The 22,070-nt window shown below is 39.7% G+C and overlaps 1 protein-coding gene across 1 annotated transcript in view; it reads right to left on the bottom strand.

Moving 5' to 3' along the window:
• nfatc3a (nuclear factor of activated T cells 3a) overlaps nt 1-22,070 on the bottom strand; it is a 181,336-nt gene that overhangs the window by 140,690 nt on the left and 18,576 nt on the right. Inside the window, exon 3 of the mRNA XM_072547413.1 lies at nt 7,015-7,177. Coding sequence (XP_072403514.1) covers nt 7,015-7,177 — 163 coding nt within the window. The remainder of the gene's footprint in view (nt 1-7,014; nt 7,178-22,070) is intronic.

Genomic DNA, 22,070 nt, shown 5'->3' with positions numbered 1-22,070 from the left:
ACAAATGCTATAGGAAGGATAGAAGGGGAGGTGAGAGGGGAGGTCAGTAAGGCAGCCTTTGTGTGGAACCGCAGGAGATGGGGGAAGATACGAAATGAGTGTTTTGTATCAGTGTTTACTATAGAAAAGGACATGGAAGATATAGAATGTAGGCAAATAGATGGTGACATCTTGAAAAACATCCATATTACAGAGAAGGAAGTGCTGGATGTCTTGAAATGCATATAAGTGGATAAATCCCCACGACCTGACCAGGTGTACCCTAAAATTCTGTGGGAAGCGAGGCAAGTGATTGCTGGGCCTCTTGCTGGGATATTTGTATCATCGATAGTCACAGATGAGGTGCCGAAGACTGGAGGTTGGCTAATGTGGTGCCACTGTTGAAGAAAGGTAGTAAGGACAAGCCAGGGAACTATAGACCAGTGAGCCTGACGTCGGTGATGGGCATGTCGTTGGAGGGAATCCTGAGGGACAGGATGTAAATGTATTTGGAAAGGCAAGGACTGATTAAGGTTAGTCAACACGGCTTTGTGCGAGGGAAATCATGTCTCACACACTTGATTGCGTTTTTCGAAGGAACAGAGGATTAATGAGGGCAGAGTGGAAGATGCGATCTATATAGACTTCAGTAAGGCATTTGACAAGATTCCCCATGGGAGACTGATTAGCAAGGTTAGATCTCATGGAATACAGGGAGAACTCGCCATTTGGATACAGAACTGGCTCAAAGGTAGAAGACATAGGGTGGTGTTGGAGGGTTGTTTTTCAGACTGGAGGCCTTTGACCAGTGGTGTGCCACAAGGATCAGTGCTGGGTCTACTACTTTTCATCATTCATAAAAATGATTTGGATGTGAGCATAAGAGGTATAGTTAGCAAGTTTGCAGATGACACCAAAATTGGAGGTGCAGTGGACAGCAAAGAAGGTTATTACAACGGGATCTTGATCAGATGGGCCAGTTGGACTGAGAAGTGGCAGATGAAGTTTAATTTAGATAAATGAGAGTTGCTGCATTTTGGGAAAGCAAATCTTAGCAGGACTTATACACTTAACGGTAAGGTGCTATAGGGAGTGTTGCTGAATAAAGAGACCTTGGAGTGCAAGTTCATAGCTCCTTGAAAGTACAGTCTTAGAGATATGGGACAGTGAAGGCTTTCCTTTACTGGTCAGAGTATTGAGTACAGGAGTTGTATGTCATGTTGAAGCGGTACAGGGCATTGGTTAAGCCACTTTTGGAATATTGCATGCAATTCTGGTCTCCCTCCTATTAGAAGGACGCTGTGAAACATGAAAGGGTTCAGAAAAGTTTTACAAGGATGTTGCAGAGGGTGATGTGTGTATGGAATATGCTGCCAGAGGAAGTGGTGGAGGCTGGTACAACTGCAACATTTAAAAGGCATCTGGATAAGTATATGAATAGGAAGGGTTTGGAGAGATATGGACCAGGTGCTGGCAGGTAGGACTAGATTGGGTTGGGATATCTGGTCGGCATGGACAAGTTGGACCGACGGATCTGGTTCCATGCTGTACAACTCTATGACTCTAATTGTTCAGAATAAATCTGGAGATTAGTAAGATTTCTATCAATTAAAATTTCTAAAAGATTTGAACTGTGTGCAGTTAGATCTCAGATCAACCATGATGTAGCCAAATGGCAGAAGAGGCTGACAAATTGAACAACCTGCTTTAGTTTCTATGCAGGGTTGATACCAGAATTCTGTTTGCTGATGTCATGGCTGGGATTCACAATATAGATTTTAAAAAGAATATTTTAGGGTTTTAAAGAATAGAATGTTGACAAATTTTAAGAAACACTGAGATGAGAGGTGAACAAATCATTTTTGTGCTAGATACTGTAGTTATTGACAAAGTTGATCTACAATTTGCCAGTCTGTCTCAGTTGTCAATAAACACTTTTACTCCTAGTATGTTGGGAAGTTCTTGGGTCCCAGGTACTTCAATTGCTGGAAGGAAGATAGACCTTGGCAGGTAAGCTTTGAGACATCAACAATACAGTTACTCCTGATAAACCAGCAGCACCAAAAATATACCCAACTGCTGCATTTTTTATTGCCTTTCAGCCTGTCAGATTTCCAAGCACTGGGAAATCAGGTTTTCAACTATTAAATCCACCTGGCTCTTAAAATCTTAAGCATGCAGACTTATTCAAATATTTTAATTTATGATCTGCCTTTTGAGAGCAGATTGTTCATGTGAACACCAGTCAAGCCAGAAGTTTGAAACAGATGGGAGTGAAGTCACCCTCAAGAATTCAAATATTCCATAAAACCCCCATGTCATTCTTGCTCATCCTTTGCATTAAAACTCCTCCCAATGAGATCCAAGTGAAGTGGGAATTGACACAGGGCATGCTGACACAGGGCACACAGACACAAGATGGCCGCTGAGCCATTACATGGAAAAGTACAGCAAAGCATACGCAGATACTGCCTGAGGCCAACAGGATACCAGCACTACAGACACAGAACATAGATAATTAGTTTAAGGCAGGTGGGGGAAGAGAATACTCATCAGTAAGGTCTACTGCCCGAAGTGTCCGAGTCCAGCCACCACCTTCAATAGAAATGTTCACTACCTGAGACTGCTTGTATACAAGTGTTGATACCTTAGATTTGCAGTAATGGAAAATGATCTTCCTTCTCAGGAAGAACGATCATGATCAATTACTGCAGCAATGGACTTCTGCGTAGCTGCTGAAACTGACAATGACTCTGTAACATTCCTCTGAAACTGACAATGACTCTGTACTATTTTCAGTAAACAAACCATGCTGCACAACCACTCAATATTTGGACTATTATACCATGAAATGTATAAAATATCATGGCATGTGCTCACAGGGCGAGAGAAAGCTCGCAGCTGACAATTGTGCTGCCGGCATCTCTCTCCCTGAAGCTCCCGTTCCTTTGTACAATAAACTCTGTCGTTGAATCCCAATTCTGACTCCCAGACTGGTGATTTTCCCCACAACATAATTTACATAATTTGTGAGAGGTGCTGTTATATTCCCCAGTTGCATCACCATACAAGACATTTTCAGTCTTAAACTGCTTTTTATGTTGCATTACAGGTATACATTTTAGAAATAACAATTTCTACATTTACATGATTTCTGAAGCAGGTGAAAGCCCACACTGATATTCAATATAAGGCACTGTACCATACAGAAAAGGTGAGTCAGTTAGCTCAGTTGGCTAAATGGGTGGTTAACAAAAGTGTTGCCAACAGCATGGGTTCAATTTGCCCACTGGCTGAGGTTACCATGAAGGACTCTCTTTCTCAACCTTTCCCCATGCCTGGTACATGTTGACCCTTGAGTCAAACCACCACCAGCTGTCTCTCTTAACAGACAGCAGTTCTATGGTCTCGTAAGGTTATAGCAAGTTTACATTTACCTTACAGAAAAAGTGAAGTATTGTGCTACTACAAAACTTACTACAATAACTAAAATAAAAACTTTTTTTTTTAAATCTGATGGCTTTCATTGACAGAAACCTACAAAGTAGAAGATACAAGATCATTAATTCTGACAGAGAAAGCTCAAGTTGTTGGTCATTTTCTCATGCTACTTTTGAATAGGGCCATCAGTTTAAAATCTTTACCGGTAAGAGCGCAAAAATATCTTCTAACATTCCAAATAAATGATTTATTACAAGTATAACCAGCAGTCCATTTTAAATGAGAAGGACAGTTCAACTATTTGATTTGGTCTTTTATTGTAGAGGACTTTTTTTTAAAAGAAAAGCTATTCACTACAATCTCGATTATCCGAACAAGACAGACGGGCAGTATTTTGTTTGGATGACTGTTTGTTCGGATAACTGATCTGAGCGTAAACCAAGGAAGCATTTATGGGACCTTGAGATTTTGTTCAGATTTTGGATGTTGGTTTGCTCGCTGAGCTGGAAGGTTCATTTCTAGACGTTTCGTTACCCTACTAGGTACATCTTCAGTGGGCCTCAGGCGAAGTAATGCTGAAAATTCCTGCTTTCTATTTATATGTTTGGATTTCTTTGGGTTGGTGATGTTATTTCCTGTGGTGAAGTCACTTCCTGTTCCTTTTCTCAGGGGGTGGTAGATGGGGAATAACTCAATGTGTTTGTTGACAAGCAGACAAAACACGTCCAGAAACCCTAGCCATTCTCCTCTACATCAAAGACATCTCAGAAATGACTGCCAGACTACTCAGATCCCTTGGCATCATGGTAGCCCACAAACCCACCAACACACTAAAACAGCAGCTAATGAACACGAAAGACCTATACAGACAATGAGCAAAACTAATGTCATTTACAAAATACTGTGCAACGACTGTAACAAACATTACATTGGACGAACAGGCAGAAAACTAGCCACCAGGATACACGAACACCAACCAGCCACAAAAAGACCCTCTCTCACTCGTATCCTCACATATGGATGAGGAAGGACACAACTTCAACTGGGACAACACATCCTAGGACAAGCCAAACAAAGACACGCATGAGAATTCCTAGAAGCATGGCATTCCAACTGGAACTCTATCAACAAACACATCGAGTTAGACCCCATCTACCATCTCCTGAGAAGAGGAACAGGGAAGTGACTTCACCAAAGGAAATAACATAACCCAAACATATCAATAGAAAGCAGGAATTTTCAGCATTGCTTCACCTGAGGCCCACTGAAAATGTTAGCTAGTAGGGTAATGAAACGTCTGGAATTGAACCTCCCAGCTCAGTGAGCAAACCTACATCCAAAACCTCAACCTGAGCTACAAATCTTCTCAAAACTCGCTAATTTTGTTCAGATAATCTGAAATTGAGATAACTGATGTTTAGATAACCGAGGTTGTTTTGTACACAGATATTGATTCTGAAAATGTCAACTTTGCTCCCACTTAAAACTAAAAAGCTAGACATCCAAAATTCAATCAGATTTTTGTGATTGAGATGCTGTAACATCACTCGACACAATTTGGCAAAATTAAATATAAACAAACGTTTTACAAGTAGAAAACTAACCGGCATTTAAAGCACAACCAATATTAAAATAATGGGATTCTATCATAAATTCTCATACAAAAATTAACACCAGTTGTAGAAATACTTCCATCTGGAATGCTTCATCGTGGAGACCTGTGTGCACTGCAGATCAATATAACCAAACGAGTTGGGATCCAGGGTGATGTAAGCTAACACCATAATGACATCTATCCAACAACATAAAAACCTGCAGGAGTTCCTCAGGGTAGTAGTATCCTCATCCAACCATCTTCAGCTGCTCTTTGAATATGTCTCCTCAATAAGGTCAGATTTCAGGATGGTCATTGATGACTGCACAGTACTCAGTAGTATTTGTTACTCCTCAAATACTGAAATACTCAAATCATGCACACATACAGCAAGGTTTGGACAATATTTAGACGTGGGTTGCTTAATGGCAATTAAGAATTGTAACACACAGGTCCCAGGAAATAACCATCTCCAACAAGAAATATTCTACCCAGCTTCTGAGCAGCACTGTGTCTCTCTGCACCAGGGACCAAGCTTCAATTCTACCCTCAGGCGACTATTTGTCTGAAGTTTGCACATTCTTCCAGTGTCTGCGTGGGTTTCCTCTGGGGGGGGGGGGGGGGGGGGGGGGTGGGGAGTCCGGTTTCCGGTTTCCTCCCATAGTGCAAAGATGGACAAGTTAGGTGGAATGGCCATGCTAAATTGCCCATAGTGTCAAGGATATTTAACCTAGATGGATGAGCCACAGGAAAATCAAGACATCAGGGATAAGGCAATGGTGTAGGCCTGAGTTGGATGCTCTTTGGAGGGTTGATTTCGACTCAATAGGTCAAATGGCCTGCATCCACACTGAAGGGATGTTATTATTCTCTTGACACTTAACATTATTATACATCTTCTAGCATCAATGCTTAGGGTTTATAACTGACCAGTCACATTAGTAACATTGCTATGTTAAAAGGAGGTTAAAATTGAGAATATTGCAGCAAAACATCTTTTGATACTCCAAATTTGTTCAATCTTTAAAAGGCACAAGTAGATTAGTCTCCATTTACCGAATAACACACAAGACCACCAGCCAAGGCAAAGTAACCTACTTGAGTGGCACCCCACCCACCACCAACATTCACTCCCTCCATCACTGGCACATAGCATATGTACTATTTACAAGATGCACTGCAATGACATGTCAAGGCTTCCAAAAAGGCCACTTCAATAAGTCAGAAGAACAAGGGCAGCAACTGCATGTGAACAGCCCAAAGTTCCCTTACAAGACACACACTCTCCTGATTTGGATCTACATCTCTGTTCCTTCATTTCAATGAAATGGAACTCTAGAACACCCTGCTCAACAGCAATTTTTAGTAATGCCTAAACCTGGTTTGACTGCATCAGTTCAAGGAGGCTGCTCAGCACAAAGTCTTCTGATAGTAGACTTCCAAACCCAAGCATCGCAAACACAAACATCGATAATGAAAATGATGCTGTAAAATTAAGATGAAACAGAATTAAAGCAGGAAACAATGAAAATTTTAGATCAATTTCCTTGTTGTGCATAAGCCTAATCAAAAGAGAGTGTTAGTTAATGTTTGACAAGGCATGAGAAACCAGTTGCAGACCTAATTGAGATTTAAAGCATTGTTAAAATAAAATTCAGCACAAACTTTTACAAAACTGTACAAATTAAACAAGAGAAACTGAAGGAGTTTCCAGCTATACACCAAATTTCACAATAATGACAGTATTTCTATTTTAAAAACTGGCATGCGTTCAAAGCACTTTATCTTTCTTTTTGTAAGGGTAAATTGGATAATAAATCTTATCACTGGGTTAAAATTCTGCAACTCTCCCACCTACCAGCGTTCTGGGTGCACTGTACCAGTCAGAGAGTAGTAGTTAAGAAGCAGCTGATCCCAACATTCAAATACAAAAAATGCTGATCTTCTCAGCAAATCTCATGGAAATCAATAGCGTAGCCAGAATTGAACAAAGTACTTACCTTAACAACTGGATGACCTCCAGAAGATGCCTTCACAGCTCCTCGGCTCCCCTCGGTTTCATAGTGAGCTCTGTGATGGGTCTTCGGCTGGACTTCTATTTTCAATTCATACTGTAGATACTGACTTGGCAAAGGCCAGTCTAAAGAAGGCAATGATGATGTACTAAAAGACAAAATTAGCATATGCTTTAGGTGGACTCTGCGAAAAGTTAGTACATGTATTTGAAATCAGAAATCACAGACATTTCAAATTATGCTTTGCGTAGGGCATTAGAAGTTTCCCTTCAATGCACTTCCAGTCAACATTTGCAGCAATGTTTAGCTGTACCAGCTCTGTAGGCAGAACACCTTTCATACTGTACTTGAGCAATGCCACTGTGATTAAAGACGGAAAGCATTACTCGAGTGCAACTTGTCACATCAGTTAATTCCTGTCTCAAACGACACTGTTGAATCTCGAAGGTTTTGTTAAATGAGACTAACAAAGTTTTAATTTTACACTTATCATCTTGCTAGTTTAAAGAAAATGACTAAAGGCAAATAGAAAATTTTCATACAAGCTAGTGGTAGACAGTTTTTAAAAAAGGCAATTTTAATTGCGTTTGTGGTTGTGTTTTTAACAAGAAATACAAGACACTAGCGCAATGTTGTGCTGATTCAATTTTGATTCTCATTCTACAGAGATCGGATTCCAACCAGGTGCATGATGGGTCAGTGAAAAATTGAACCTTTCCAAGGATACGCAGGGGATAAGGAGACCTTCATAGGCTTGTCCACTGCAATTTTTAAGACTAGCTTGTAAAAGGTCAAGAGCACCTCCATCAAACCTGCATAACTTTCCATGCCTTGATGTTGGTAGCAGAGTCTTGAATGAACTTAACTTTCTAATACCTGAAATTCCAACCTTAAAATCACAATTTTAATTCATCTGGTCTCCTTTAAAGTACTTCTTAAAAAGGTTTTTTTTGACCTAGCTTTCATCACCAATTCAAACATCTCTCTCATTGTGGAGATGGGAGTTTGCACAGTATAGGCTGCTTTTTGAAGCTGGCAATTATTTTTTATTCTTGAAGCAATGCAATGTTTCAGAGTTTCACTGAAGCAGTCTTAATTCTGAATCACAGGATGCAGGTGTAAATCCAACTTCACATCAATGCAGTATTGAAGAAGTGCTTCAATTGTGGGATATTTCTTTGGGTAAAATACTAAAGTGAGGTTTGTCTGTTCATATAAACGTAAAATGAAAGAAGCAAAATCAGCCTCTTGGTGTATATAAAATTCAAGGGTATTGCAGGACAATGCAAACTCAAGGATATGCATTAACAAAATCATATCTTAACATTTTCAACTGACACAAATGCGGCTAATAAACTGCCAACTCTGGCTGACAATATCTAAAATATGCACTCAACAATCTCCATATCTCCAACAGTTTTTGGGAATAGTCAGTCATCCATTTCACTTCAGGTTTAAATCTGGACACTTTTACTAAGAATACACTCAACTCAGATCCCACTCCAGAATGCGAAAAAAAAATAATCAACACTCAAATGTAGTAAATGAAGTGGTACTATTTTCATTGACATATCAAAATAAGGCCCCATTTGCACTCTCAGATGGACATAAAAGATTCTGTGGTGCGATTTTACAACAGATCATGGTTGTTATCGACACCGTGTCCTGGCCGATGCTAACTTCTCGATCAGCATAACTAAAACAGATTATCTGGTTATTATCAATTACAGTTTGTGGGAGTGTGACAAGCATACATTGGCTGCCAATCTTCTAAATTATGAAAGAATGACTACATTTTAAAGTACTTAGAGGGGAACAGTTGTGAGGTATCCTGTAGTCATTAAAAAGATACTACATAAATAGTTTTCCTTTGAAATACTTGTTTTTTCAAATAACCTGTAAACGGAGCAGGTGCCATATCTCCAGGTTGAGTCTTTCGTAATGATCTACCTACCATTGCCAGGTCAGGCTTGCAAATTAAATAAAAGGTCACCATTAAAACGTTATACATATTGTTTCAAAATAGGATGTTTTTCCATTATTCATGTAATTAAACATACAATGGGTTTTGTCTCAGTGCAATACACCATTGAAATAACAAACTGCTGGCAAGTGTTGACAGGTGCCTTTCTCTTAGGTAGTCCCTTAGGATCGAGGATGACTCGTTTCTACTTGGATTCAATGGGTGCTGAAATAACTGATGAGTCCAACGCACAGTCTACAGACTCTGCCACACATACGACAGCTGGTGCTTGAAGGATTAGGTAGATAGGCTGTTTGGATGTTTGCGTGTTCCCTCTGGCATGACATTCCTGATGAAGTTTCTTAAAAGCCTGGTGCTCTCCTGAATAAGTTTTCTCCCTTTTGGGTCTCTCATGAATCAGATGTGTTTAACCTGTTCAGGGATATTTTGAGGACATCCCTGAAGTGCAAAAGTCTCAACTGCCAGAATTACTTGTAAAATTCCTTAAAGAAAGCTAATTAACTCATTAGTCTAACAACAGCTCAAAAGAGACAAAAAAAATCACTGGAGTTGCACTATGTTAGATAAATAAAAAGTTTAACTGATTTAGAAATGAACGTTATTAATGTCAAGTAACTTTATTAATACATGCCACTAGCAATATGAAGTTCTGCAAATCTCAAATTTTTTCAGAAATTGAGTTGAGACTCAGTTGTCGAAATCTATTCCCTATGTTGTACCTGTTTCAGATCCCTGAATGTTGGATTAACACAAATTCTGTGCAAGAGGTCAAACTTCATGAAATTGTATTTATCGTATACACATTCATTCACTATGATCATTTAGTAAGCAGAATGAACTAATGAAATTAACGTGGAAACTTTCTCCCAACACTTTGATCCCTTTAGCCCTAAAACTAGATCCAACTCCTGCTTGAAAACATTCAATGTTTGGGTGTCAACCATTTCTGTGGCAGAGAATTGCACAGGCTCATCGATCTTTGGGTGAAGAAAGCTCTCCTAATCTCAGTTCTAAATGGTCTACATGATATCCTTAGACTATGATCCTGGCTCCGGACTCCCTGGTCAACACAAATGTCATTCCTGGGTTTACAATGTGTAGTCTTGTCAGAATATTAAAGGTTTCAACTCAAGCCCCCCCTCATTCTTCTAAACTCCAGTGAATATCGTCCTAATGATTTCAGTGTCATATACCAACCCTACTTTCCCAGGAATCAGTCTGATAAGTCTTTATTGCTCTCCCTCTAGAGCCACAACATCCTTCCTCAGATAAGGGCGACAAAACTGCACACGATGTTCCAGGTGTGGTCTTTCCAAAGGCCCTGTACAATTGCAGCAAAACATCTTTGTTCCCTTACTTGGACCTTATCTCTATAAAAGCCAACATATCATTCGCTTTCTTCACTGTCTGCTGTGCTTGAATGCTTACTTTCAGCGACATGCAAATGCGCCCTTTGACGCTACGAAGGCTTAACAGTTGGCTGGGTTCTTTCATCTGGCGTCACAGGTGACCTCTTATTAAACCTGCCAAATTTCAGCTTCCGCAGGGGATTGGGGGATTGGGGGGTGGTGGGAGGGTGGACATTCCAGATTTTAAGAAATATCAGTTAAATTCCCTATGTGGCTAATTGGGCTTTCCAGGAGTTGAGGTCAATTTGGCTGGACATCGAGGCTTCCCAGGCAAAATGCCCCCTCATTAATTTGTTGTGTATGAACAAGATGAGGACTGTGATGGAGCATTGCAGAAATCCGATTAACTGTGTTAAGGACAAAGCTTGGAGAATGATGCGACAAAGCGAGGGCAATTTACGTAAAACTTCCCTTTTTACCCCTGTAGTAGGAATGCCAGGACTTCAGCTGGGATCAGTGGGTTTTGGCTTTAGGTTCTGGGAGTCTAGAGGAGGTTCCTGATTGGGAGACTTATTTGAAAGAGAGGTTATGATATATTTCGATCAGCTGAGCCTGAAATATGAACTATCAAGTTGCAACCAATTTCATTATTTTCAGATTAGGGATTAAACAGAAAAAGGCTACATTATTGGCTAATCCCTATAAATCCGGTGTGGGGAGGAGTGTACTTCGGTCCACGGGTACTCTCTCGATCAGTACTCTTTTTCCATTTATTAGGAGGTAGTGTCTCAAAGGACATTGAGCGGCTTTGGGGAATCTGGACTCAGGAATTGGGGTGGAAATCTTGTCAGAGGTATAGGAGGATATTTGGGAGAATGTGAGTAAGATTTTGATTTGTAATAGGACACAGGCTATGCAACTGAAGGGCACAGAGCTTATTTGGCATCGGAGCAGCTATTGAAATTTAAAGAAGGAGCGTCTCCACTGTGTCCCAAATGTAAAACAGATATTGATATTCTTACTCATTGTTTGTAGTCACACCGCAAGTTTCGTAGGTCTTGGGGTGCTATAGTGTGTGTTTTGGAAGGAGTCTTGGGAACTGTGGTCAAGATAGATCCAGTGTCCCGCCTCTTGGTCTGCTGAATCTGCCCTCTTTAGATGTGCATGGGAAGAAACTGTTTAATATTCTCTCATATTTTGCAAGGAAGAACATTCTAATGAGCTGGATTTTGGAAAATCCCCCAGGACTTTCAGAGTGGCATAGGTTAGTTATGGAGCGTATCCCCCTAGATTTCTTTACAAGTATAGTGCACTAGAAAATGAAACTTTTTTTTAAATAGAACATGGCCATTTTTGAACTATATAGACACAGACTTGATGGCTATATTGATTAGGGCCTTTCTGTAGCTGCGAGAGCTGTATCTGACGGGATGGGGCCCCTGTGAGGAAGAATCATGAATAAATATGGGTATGTCAACTGGTACTGCTGATGATGGGGATCTTTGGTAGGGTTGCACTAGGCGTTGTAACTTTTATTTAATTTAACTTTGTTCAACCCAATTTAATTTAGTTTATTTTGTTTAATTATTTATTGATTTGTAGTATGGGTAGATTTTTACATTTTATATTCTTTTAAACTGTGAAGTAGAATAGTAGTTCGTTTATTGTTATGAGTGTCATTCTATTTTGTAATTTTATAAGGCATGGCCTCCGACTTCATAGAATTGATTTTATACCCTGAGAAAGAAGCAAATAAATTAATCATTTGTATGAAACAGGGCACAGATATTGTCGGGTTAGAGAAAGAAGAACATCATCTGCATAAAGGGTGATTTTACGCACCCTGATCCCACCTCTGCGGCAACTATATTGGGGTCCCTCCGGATTGCTCTGCCAACTGCTCAATCACGAATGTAAACAGCAGTGGTGAAAGGGGGCACTTGTCGGCTGCCTCTAGCAAAATTAAAATTGTCATAACTTATGCCATTAGTGAGAACCACTGCCTTAGGGTCGCTATATAATACTGCCACACACCTGGCGAAAACCCCACCACCCCCCAAGACCAAACCGTTCTTGGACATAAAAAAGGTACGGCCACTCCACCCGATCAAAAGCTTTCTCTGCATCCAGGGAAACTACCAAACCCAGAATCAACCCTTGCTAGCACACCCAGACCATATTCAGTACTCTTCTAATATTGTTAGAGGACCTGCTACCCTTAATAAAACCTGTCTGGTCCTCCGTTACAATGGAAGGCAATACCTTCTCCAACGTCAACACCAGCATTTGCGACATATTTTAAAATCCGTGTTTAATAGTAATATGGGCCTGTACGAGGCACAATCCTCTGCGGCTTTCCCTCTCTTGAGAATAAGGGAGATATTAGCTCCTCTTAAGAGGATGGGAGGCAGTCCTGATTGTATGAATAATTGTATGTGTCCAACACTGGCCCCAGCCAACAGGTTTATATACTTCTTATAAAGCCTGCTCTGAAATCCATCTGGGCCTGGCACTTTACCACTCTGGAGCTGCCTCACCACCTCCTGTATCTTTTCGATTGTCAGAGGGGTATTCAAAAGAAACGCCTGCTCCAAAGTTACACCTGGGAGGCCCAAGGTCTTAAAAAAGGACTCCATCTTCACCAACCTATTCTCACAGCCCTCTGACTGGTACAACTCAGAATAAATTTCCTAAATACCACGTTAATCTTTTTGAAATCACAAGTGAGAGTACAGCACACACTCCGATGGATGTAATAGATTGGGGCGCACATTTCTTGCTGGCCAGATATGCCAGCTATCTACCTGGATTGTCACTAACTGCTTTTTTAAATAGTGGGGTGACACTAGTGACCCTCCAAAACATAGGAAATGCTCCAGAGTCTATAGAATCTAAACCACAAGGTGCTATTCATGCAGCTTTAGGCACAGAATGTCATTTTCCTTTAAGCTATTTAGCAGTACAGGACTTGAGTACTACTGAAAGAGAGACATCTTTTTTAATGCTTTTTGCCTTGTACACAACAGTGCAATTCATAATAATACCAATGAAATGGGAAAAACAACAAAATATTTATTTTTCTAACCAATACAAGTCTTCATTGTTATCAAATAGATCATAGAGTCATAGAGATGTATAGCATGGAAACAGACCCTTTGGTCCAACCCATCCATGCCAACCAGATATCCCAACCCAATCTAGTCCCACCAGCCAGCACCTGGCCCATATCCCTCCAAACCCTTCCTATACCCATCCAGATGCCTTTTAAATGTTGCAATTGTTCCAGCCTACATCATTTCCTCTGGCAGTTCATTCCATTCATGTATCACCCTCAGTGGAAAAAGTTGCCTCTTAGTTCTCTTTTATATCTATCTCCTCTCACCCTAAACCTATGCCCTCCAGTTCTGGACTCCCCTCCCCACAAGGAGAAAGAAAGGACTGCAGATGCTAGAGATCAGAGCTGAAAATGTGTTGCTGGAAAAGCGCATCAGGTCAGGCAGCATCCAAGGAACAGGAGAATCGACATTTTGGGCATAAGCCCTTCTTCTCCCCTCCCCACAATCCCACTTTTTCTATTTTTCTTATCCATGCCCCTCGTGATTTTATAAACTTCAATAAGGTTACCCCTCAGCCTCCGATGCTCCAGGGAAAACAGCCCTAGCCTATTATACCTCTTCCTATAGCTCAAATCCCCCAACCCTGATTAGATTAGATTAGATTAGATTAGATTAGATTACTTACAGTGTGGAAACAGGCCCTTCGGCCCAACAAGTCCACACCGCCCCGCCGAAGCGCAACCCACCCATACCCCTACATCTACCCCTTACCTAACACTACGGGCAATTTAGTATGGCCAATTCACCTGACCTGCACATCTTTGGAGTGTGGGAGGAAACCGGAGCACCCGGAGTAAACCCACGCAGACACGGGGAGAAAGTGCAAACTCCACACAGAGAGTCGCCTGAGGCGGGAATTGAACCCGGGTCTCTGGCGCTGTGAGGCAGCAGTGCTAACCACTGTGCCACCGTGCCGCCTGGTAACATCCTTGCAAATCTTTTCTGAACCCTTTCAAGTTTCACAACATCTTTCCAATGGAGGAGAGACCAGAATTGCACGCAATATTTCAACAAAATTAAAAATAAAAGTTTTAAAAAACTAAAAAAGAAAACTTAATTGGACAACACATTAGATCTAACTCATTAATTATTAGTAAAAGGTAGAATAAATACAGTAATTAAAGTAACCTAATTCTAATGAATGCATATTCCATATTACTCTCCTTGACTATTTCCAGAAGTATTCACATCCTAAGTTTTATATTATAGCTGTATTGTCAGCTTTAGTATTAAATAAAACTGTCTTCAATTCACTTTACTGCAATTCTCAGGTTATCGGACGTAAATATTACTCCAGTGATAAAACACTACAACTGTTTAACCTAGCATCTAAGACACCTTACTAAGTTGCTTTCATCTAATCAATATCTTCGACAGAAAAAGTTTCAAAACAGACACTACGCACAGCATCCATACTTAAATTCTGCTCAAACCATGAGCACTGATGTCAATACCCAAGTCTCCCTGTACAGCATTTCTCTACAGCCCTGGATAGGTTTCAGTGCTTTTTGGCATTAACATAGCATTTTTTCCACATTTATGAATGTTAATCAAAATGTACGCCAAAATTAGTAAACATTCAGTCAAATTAAGTTCGATATAAGAATGATAGAAAGTTTTCTGCATGTTAATAGCTAACAAATTCTCTACTTTCAAATACGTTTAAACTCAAATTCACTAGTTATATTTTACATTATTTATAGCTCTAATTGTTTATGTTTCCTCTGAGTTTCTGCAAAAAAGAAAATCATTACAAAGCTTTTAACACAAGAACCTTTTCCGTTCTAATAGTCAATATAAACAAATACCATGTTGCTCTGCTACATTAGTAACAGCATTTGGCATTCATGCGGCTATTTCCTTATTTTTAAAAAAATTAGTGCCAACTCAGCATTAATTGGGAGATCAGATTAGATTAGATTACTTACGGTGTGGAAACAGGCCCTTCGACCCAACAAGTCCACACCGATCTGCCGAAGCGCAACCCACCCATACATTTATCCCTTCACCTAACACTACAGGCAATTTAGCATGGCCAATTCGCCTGACCTGCACATCTTTGGACTGTGGGAGGAAACCGGAGTACCCGGAGGAAACCCACGCAGACACGGGGAGAATGTGCCTAAGGCGGGAATTGAACCCGGGTCTCTGGTGCTGTGAGACAGCAGTGCTAACCACTGTGCCACCGTGCTGCCCGAAGAGAACATTCTTAAAAAAAATACTGTTTACAGGATAAATTAAATCTAGTTTGGAGGACACTGATATTCATCTAAATCTGATCTCGGCACTTACAATGCACATCTGTATCTGTAACAGGCCATGCATCAGATGATGTCAAATCAAAGTCTGAAATACACATTGTGATAAACCATAAGGCGGTAGATTAATTGGGAACTACTCTAACAATCTGATTCATGTCATGGTCACTTTCACAACAAACAAAGGGATACTTTATTCTAAACTAAAAATAGAGTTTAGTATTAACATAAGTTATTGAAGTTTAAAAAAGAACAAACAATTTGTATTTCTATAATGTTACCTATGCTAAAATACGTCAAAACATTACACCTGCACACTTCAACAACAGACAGTAAAAGGAGGAAAACTGTATGCTGGCCTTCATAACAAGAGGGCAGAAGTTCAGGAACATGGATGTCTTGCTGCAATTATGCAGGGTATTGCTAAGGACACATCTGAAAAACTGTGCGCAGTTGTCATCTTCTGATGTGAGGATGGATGTTTTTATTACAGAGGGAGTGCAGGGAAGGTTCATCAAATTGATTCCTGAGAGGACAAGACTCATGTATGAGCAGCGACTGAGTCAGTTAGAATTGGCATCATTGAGAGTTTAGAAGAATTGGGAGAGAGGGAGAGATGAGGAAGTGGGACAGAGAGAGGAGGGGGAAGAGGAGAAATCTCAGAAAAACTGTTGGTTACATGCAAGAAGGATGTTCCCAAAGTCAGGGGTCGTAGTTTAAGGATAAGGGGTAAACATTTTAGGACCAAGATGAGGAAAAATATCTTCATCCACAGAGTACTGTGTTGAGATGGTTGAGGCAAAACATTGTTTTCAAGAAGATAGTAAATATAACTAGAGATCAAGGGATCTGGGTGTTAAGCTCAAAGATTAGCAAAGATCCTAATGAATGGAGGAGCAGTCTTTAAGTGTTGAATGGCCGAGTCCTGCTCCTACCTTCTATGTTTCTAAGTAACTGATTAGGATGGAAGAAAATTAAGGGAGCTGACTGGAAATAGATTTAAAGGTAGCTTTTAAAAGGTGGAGAATGAAGCAACAAAACATAGGTGAGGAAACCTGTTCCAGCATATAAAATTTGGATAACTAAAAGCACCACCAATAAAATAGCAGGTCTAATTGGGCAGAGTTACACAAAGAAAGGATCTAAAGTTAAGAATAAGATTTTCAAACTTATACCATTAGCAGATCAAGTCCCAATGAAGATGAACAAAAATGAGAATAATGATTAGGCAGGATAGAATGCAGTGACAGAGGTATGCACATGCTAGAATTCATGTAAAGAGGAATTTGGGACACCGGCAAGGAGAACGTTCCTAGATTACAATTGTAATTACATTCCCAAAGTAGTCAATTGGTTGTAAAATGCATTAAATAAATGCCAGTCTAACTTGTAAAATAAAATGGCAAGATGGACAGCAACGTGAACAGTGAATTTAATTGAAATAATAGATTATTAAAATTTGCAGTTCCAGAAAAATATATTGTCTCAAATTTACCTGTTTGGACATGCCACTTTCAAAGCACAAAGCTAAATTTACAAAATAATTCCCCAAATTTAATCTAACAGCTCACCAACTTTTACAACAATCAAGATGAAACAAGACTGTAATAGGCAAAATATTTACTTTAGAATTGCCAGAGAAAACAGGATTATTTTATTAATCTTTTTCAAAACCAATCCTCAGAATTTTAGTTTACTGGAAGCTCATTGTGGTGGTTGGTCAGTCCCAGGAGATCACTGCAAAAGGTCCTCAGGATAGATATTTTTAACAACCTGTTCAGACATGTTATGACATACCTTCGAGCAAGTGGGACTTGAACCCAGGACTTATAGCTTAGAGGTAGAGATACTACTACTGCACTATAATAATCCCAGTTCTACAAAGTAAATTTTATTTTTAAAATCAATCAATCTGCTCATTCATGTCACAACACAAATCTGGGACAGGTGGAACTCTAATCTAGACCTTCCAGAGGTAGGGAAACCAGATGCCTAGGCCCAATCATCTTCAGCTGCTTCAATGACCTTCCCCTCATCACAAGGTCAGAAGTTGGGCTAATTTATTATGCATTGCTCAGCACTATTTGTGACTCCTCAGATATGGAGATGGCCTCTGTCCAACTGCACTAACAACAATATCTACACTTGGGCTAAGTGGCAAATAACATTTGTGCCACAAGTGCCAGAATGAGAGAATCGAATCATTGTCCCTTGACATTTCAATTGGCATGACCATTACTCAATCCCTGACTAACACCGAGGGTTACCAATGACTCAAAACTGAACTGGTCTAGCCACAAAAATGCTGTGGCTAAAGCAGCAGGTCAAAGGCTGGGAATCTTGCACTATGGAACGCATCGCATGACATCTCAGAGCCTACAACATTCAAATTATAAGTATAATAGAATATTCCCCACTTGTCTGGACGACTGTAGCTGCCAGTACGAGAGAAGCTTGGCACCATCCTAGACAAAGCATCCCATTTGACTGGAGTCAAATCTACAAACATTCACTCCCTTCACCATTAACACTCAGTTGCAGCAGTGTGCATCATCTACAAGATGCATTGCAGAAATTCCCTAATCTCCTTAGTTAAAAATTTCTGATCTCATGATCACTACCATCCAGGATAGGGGCAGCATATACATGCAAATACTTTCATTTACCGACAAATTCCTCTCTAAGTCACTCACAATCCCGACTTAGAAATAGATCACTCTTTCTTCACTGTCACTGGTCAAAATCCTGGAATTCTCACCCTAATGGTGCTGTGGGTGAAATCATACAAAAGCAGATGGCAACAGTTCAAGAAGTTAGCTCACTACCACATCCAAAGACATTTATGGATGTGCAATAAATGCGGTCTTCGCCAACAAAGCCCACGTCCCCTGAATAAACTTAAAAAATTAACTTTTGATCCATTCCTCTTAAAATGCTTCTCTTACAGCTAGCAAGCTACATTGTTATTTTGCAATGTAGAAACAACCTTCTAATAAATTAACATGCAAAGATCAAATGTTTCAACACTAAAAATACATATTAATGTAAAACTACATAGTAACTTTACTACTTTCAGGAGGCTGTCAGAATCTGCTCATTCAGCACTTTGTTCCCAAGTAACTGATTTTGTAAATAAGATTTGTTCTGACCCCACAATCTAAATTATTTAACCTTCACTTGAGTTTATTTTAGTTGCTGTTTAGCGGATTATTTCCCAAAAGACTAGCCAGCATTCCCTTGAACAACTTCAGCAAGTAGCAAACGCTGAAAAAATACCAAGGGACCAAAGTTATAACAAGCCTAGTATTTTTAGATTCAAGGCTTTTTGAGGCTTGAGTCAACACTGTACACATTGAAGCCTTTGTTTTAAATTTGACTTAGTGGTCTCTACAACTCAAGAGGAAATTTGCTTTGGGTGTACAGAGGTTGGAATTGAACTCAGCATCGTCACACCTGCTTCAAACAACCAACTTAACAAATATTACTTTTGTCTCCAATTTTGCTGTTGCACTTTATGCAACAAGTCTAAGCAAGCCAGCTGCAAGCACTGGGACTATGCTGTGACTTGTTTAAGAATCTCCACAGTTATTGCAAAAGTAGCATTTTCTTTGCTTAAGTAGTTTATAACTTCTAGCTCCAACTTACAGACAGTCTAATCATTTCACATTGAATATCTTACATATTCTACTCTCCGCTGGGGTCACTGAAGAATCTGCACTTTTAAAAGCAGGACTACAGGTTGAATTCTGTACCTCCACCTCATTAATAAAGTTGAAAAAGTGAAAGTGGTCTACCACCCCTCCAGGATTGTTCCAAATTTGTTGCCGTGACTCTGAAAAAATTCAGAGGCTTTTTTTGCTTTTTAAACATCTTAGTCATTAAAAGACTAAAAGACTGAAATGGGGCTTGATCCCTTTCAGCCGTGATGTCTCAAATTTTCATTTGCAGAAATTTCCATCCACCTGACCAATGTGACTCAGTAGGAGACTGAAGGGGGTGGGGAAGGGGAAGGGGAGAAGAGTGAGAGCATTTATTCCTTCCTTCAACAGACACATATTTTGCTTTGAAGGTCACAGGCTCCAATGTCAGGTGGAAGATAGAGTCACATGTTCTAAAAGCACAACTGAAATTCCAACTTAACAGAGAAGCAAACCACCTGCAATCTCAGGCTCTCTGTTAAAGCAACAGGATATTGAGCAACATTTGCAATCTGGTGTAGTACAGGTTGCCAGACGACTCTCATCTGCAGCAGTGCGGAAGTTGGAGAATTCTGGTGTTCAGTAGTAGAATAAAAGGATTTGTGTTACTGCTATATTTCCAATTAATTACTCTTAGAAGAAAATCTGCCAATTCCACACCAAAAGATCCTCAGAGGACATTCTGACAGCACAAAATGGAAAATGGTTATTTATATTTTCCTTTATTTGTACACCTACTGCATTTTCACCTCATAACTACCCAGTTGCATTTTAAATAAAACATACACCAGTTTTTCAAAAATTGTTATACAGAAGAGATCCCATTTCTGCAGGGAACCAATATTATATATGTCTTAAGTATAACTGTGCTCAGACAATTCATTCAAAGTTGACTAAAAATGAAGTCACACAAACTCTTCACACTTAATGATACTTAATGTAAGATACTTAATGAGAAATTCCAGAGTAAATGGCATTTCTTAAGCACAGCACCATCTGCAATTGCCACTTCAATTGTTGCTGCTTTTGTAATCTTTTATTTTCTTTTGGTGGGATGGCACAGGGAAAGAGGTTAGCTTCTAACACATTCACTAGGCTCATTTGGCAAAGAACACATGGAGAAAAGCATCATCTACCCTGGTGCATTTTGGAAAGCTGATTGTTTACAGGTGCTTCTATCACAGAATGGATTGACTATAGAGGAGACTGGTAACGCGCTGTTATTAAATTTCACTGTTATATCTTAGTTAAATATTTGACAATGCATTTTTGATTTTAGCATTTCACTTCCAATATCCTTTGGGAAAGGAAATGTGGTATTCTTAGCTGGTCTGGTCTGGTCTACATGCAACTCTAAACCTACAGCAATATTGCTGACTCTTTTCTGCCCTCTGAAATGGACTAGCAGCTCAGTTCAAGGGAAATTAGGGTTGGGAAACAAAATTTGGCCTGGTCAGTGATGCCCACATCCTATAAAAGAATTTAAAAATTGAAAGGATTTGAGTAAAGAATTCTTCCAATTATGCATTAAAATGATTAGTGTACACCAGTACAGAAAATGCTGAAAATACAATTCATTGCCATTTGGCAGTCTATTTTTAAAAAGTTATTTTTTCACCTATGCACCAAGTGCAGTGACCTCACCTTCTAATTTCAGAAGAAAGCACATCGCAGTGCAATCCTGCTGCACCAGCATGAATTCCATTTCTATCAATACCAATCCTTTTATTAAAAATTTATGTTGAATTGAAGGAACAACTGGAATCAGTCCAAGATAAATCAAACACTATTTATGTTGAGATCTTTATAAGCAAAGATCTTCATCCAATTTCCAACCTGAATTTGATCCCATGCTTAAAGTTAAAATTGTTCTCCAAATTTGTAAACTATCTTTCACACCACTTATTGCAAGTTATTTCTTTATTGGTTAATGTTACTAGCTCTTATTCAACGTATGGAAAATCAGAGAATGTCACAATGTAGAAGGCTATTCAGCCTGCCATGGGTGTATCAGTGCTTTGAAAGAGCAACCCAGTAAGTCCCAATAGCCCATCTTCTCTCCATAGCCCTGCAATCTCTCTCCTTTCAGACAGTTATCCATTCCCTTTTGAAAGGGACAAATAAATCTGCCTCAGTGGCGCTCAGAAAACACATTCCTATACATAACACACCTATGAAAAAATGTTTTCCTCAAGTCACTTTCGTTCTTCTCCCATTCACCATAAACTGTTGTCTTCTGGGTCGAGATCCTGCTATCAATGAGAATAGTTTCTCCCTCAATCCAAACCTCTTATGATCTTGAAGACCTGTAGCAAGTCTCCTCTCAACATGCACATCTCAAAGAAATGCTTCAGCTTCTCTAATATATCTACACACAAGTCTCATTCCTAGAACCATTAGCTTAAATCTTCTCTACATGCTCTTTAATACCTTCACATACATTCTAAAGTACAGTGCCCAGATAGAGGGAGAAACAGTGGTTCATAAAGGACTATCATACTTCTTTGTCTTTGTAGTTATAAAGCCCAAGCCCAGGATCAAAGATTAAAAAGCTTTGTCCACCAGTCCTAGCAACTTTACCAAATCTTGCCCATGTAGCTTTGGATTTAGGACATCCTTTAAAATTGTATCTCTTG

The sequence above is a fragment of the Chiloscyllium punctatum genome, chromosome 26, assembly GCF_047496795.1.
Source record: "Chiloscyllium punctatum isolate Juve2018m chromosome 26, sChiPun1.3, whole genome shotgun sequence".
NCBI classification, from domain to species: domain Eukaryota; kingdom Metazoa; phylum Chordata; class Chondrichthyes; order Orectolobiformes; family Hemiscylliidae; genus Chiloscyllium; species Chiloscyllium punctatum.
This window is presented reverse-complemented; position numbering and strand designations above follow the sequence as displayed.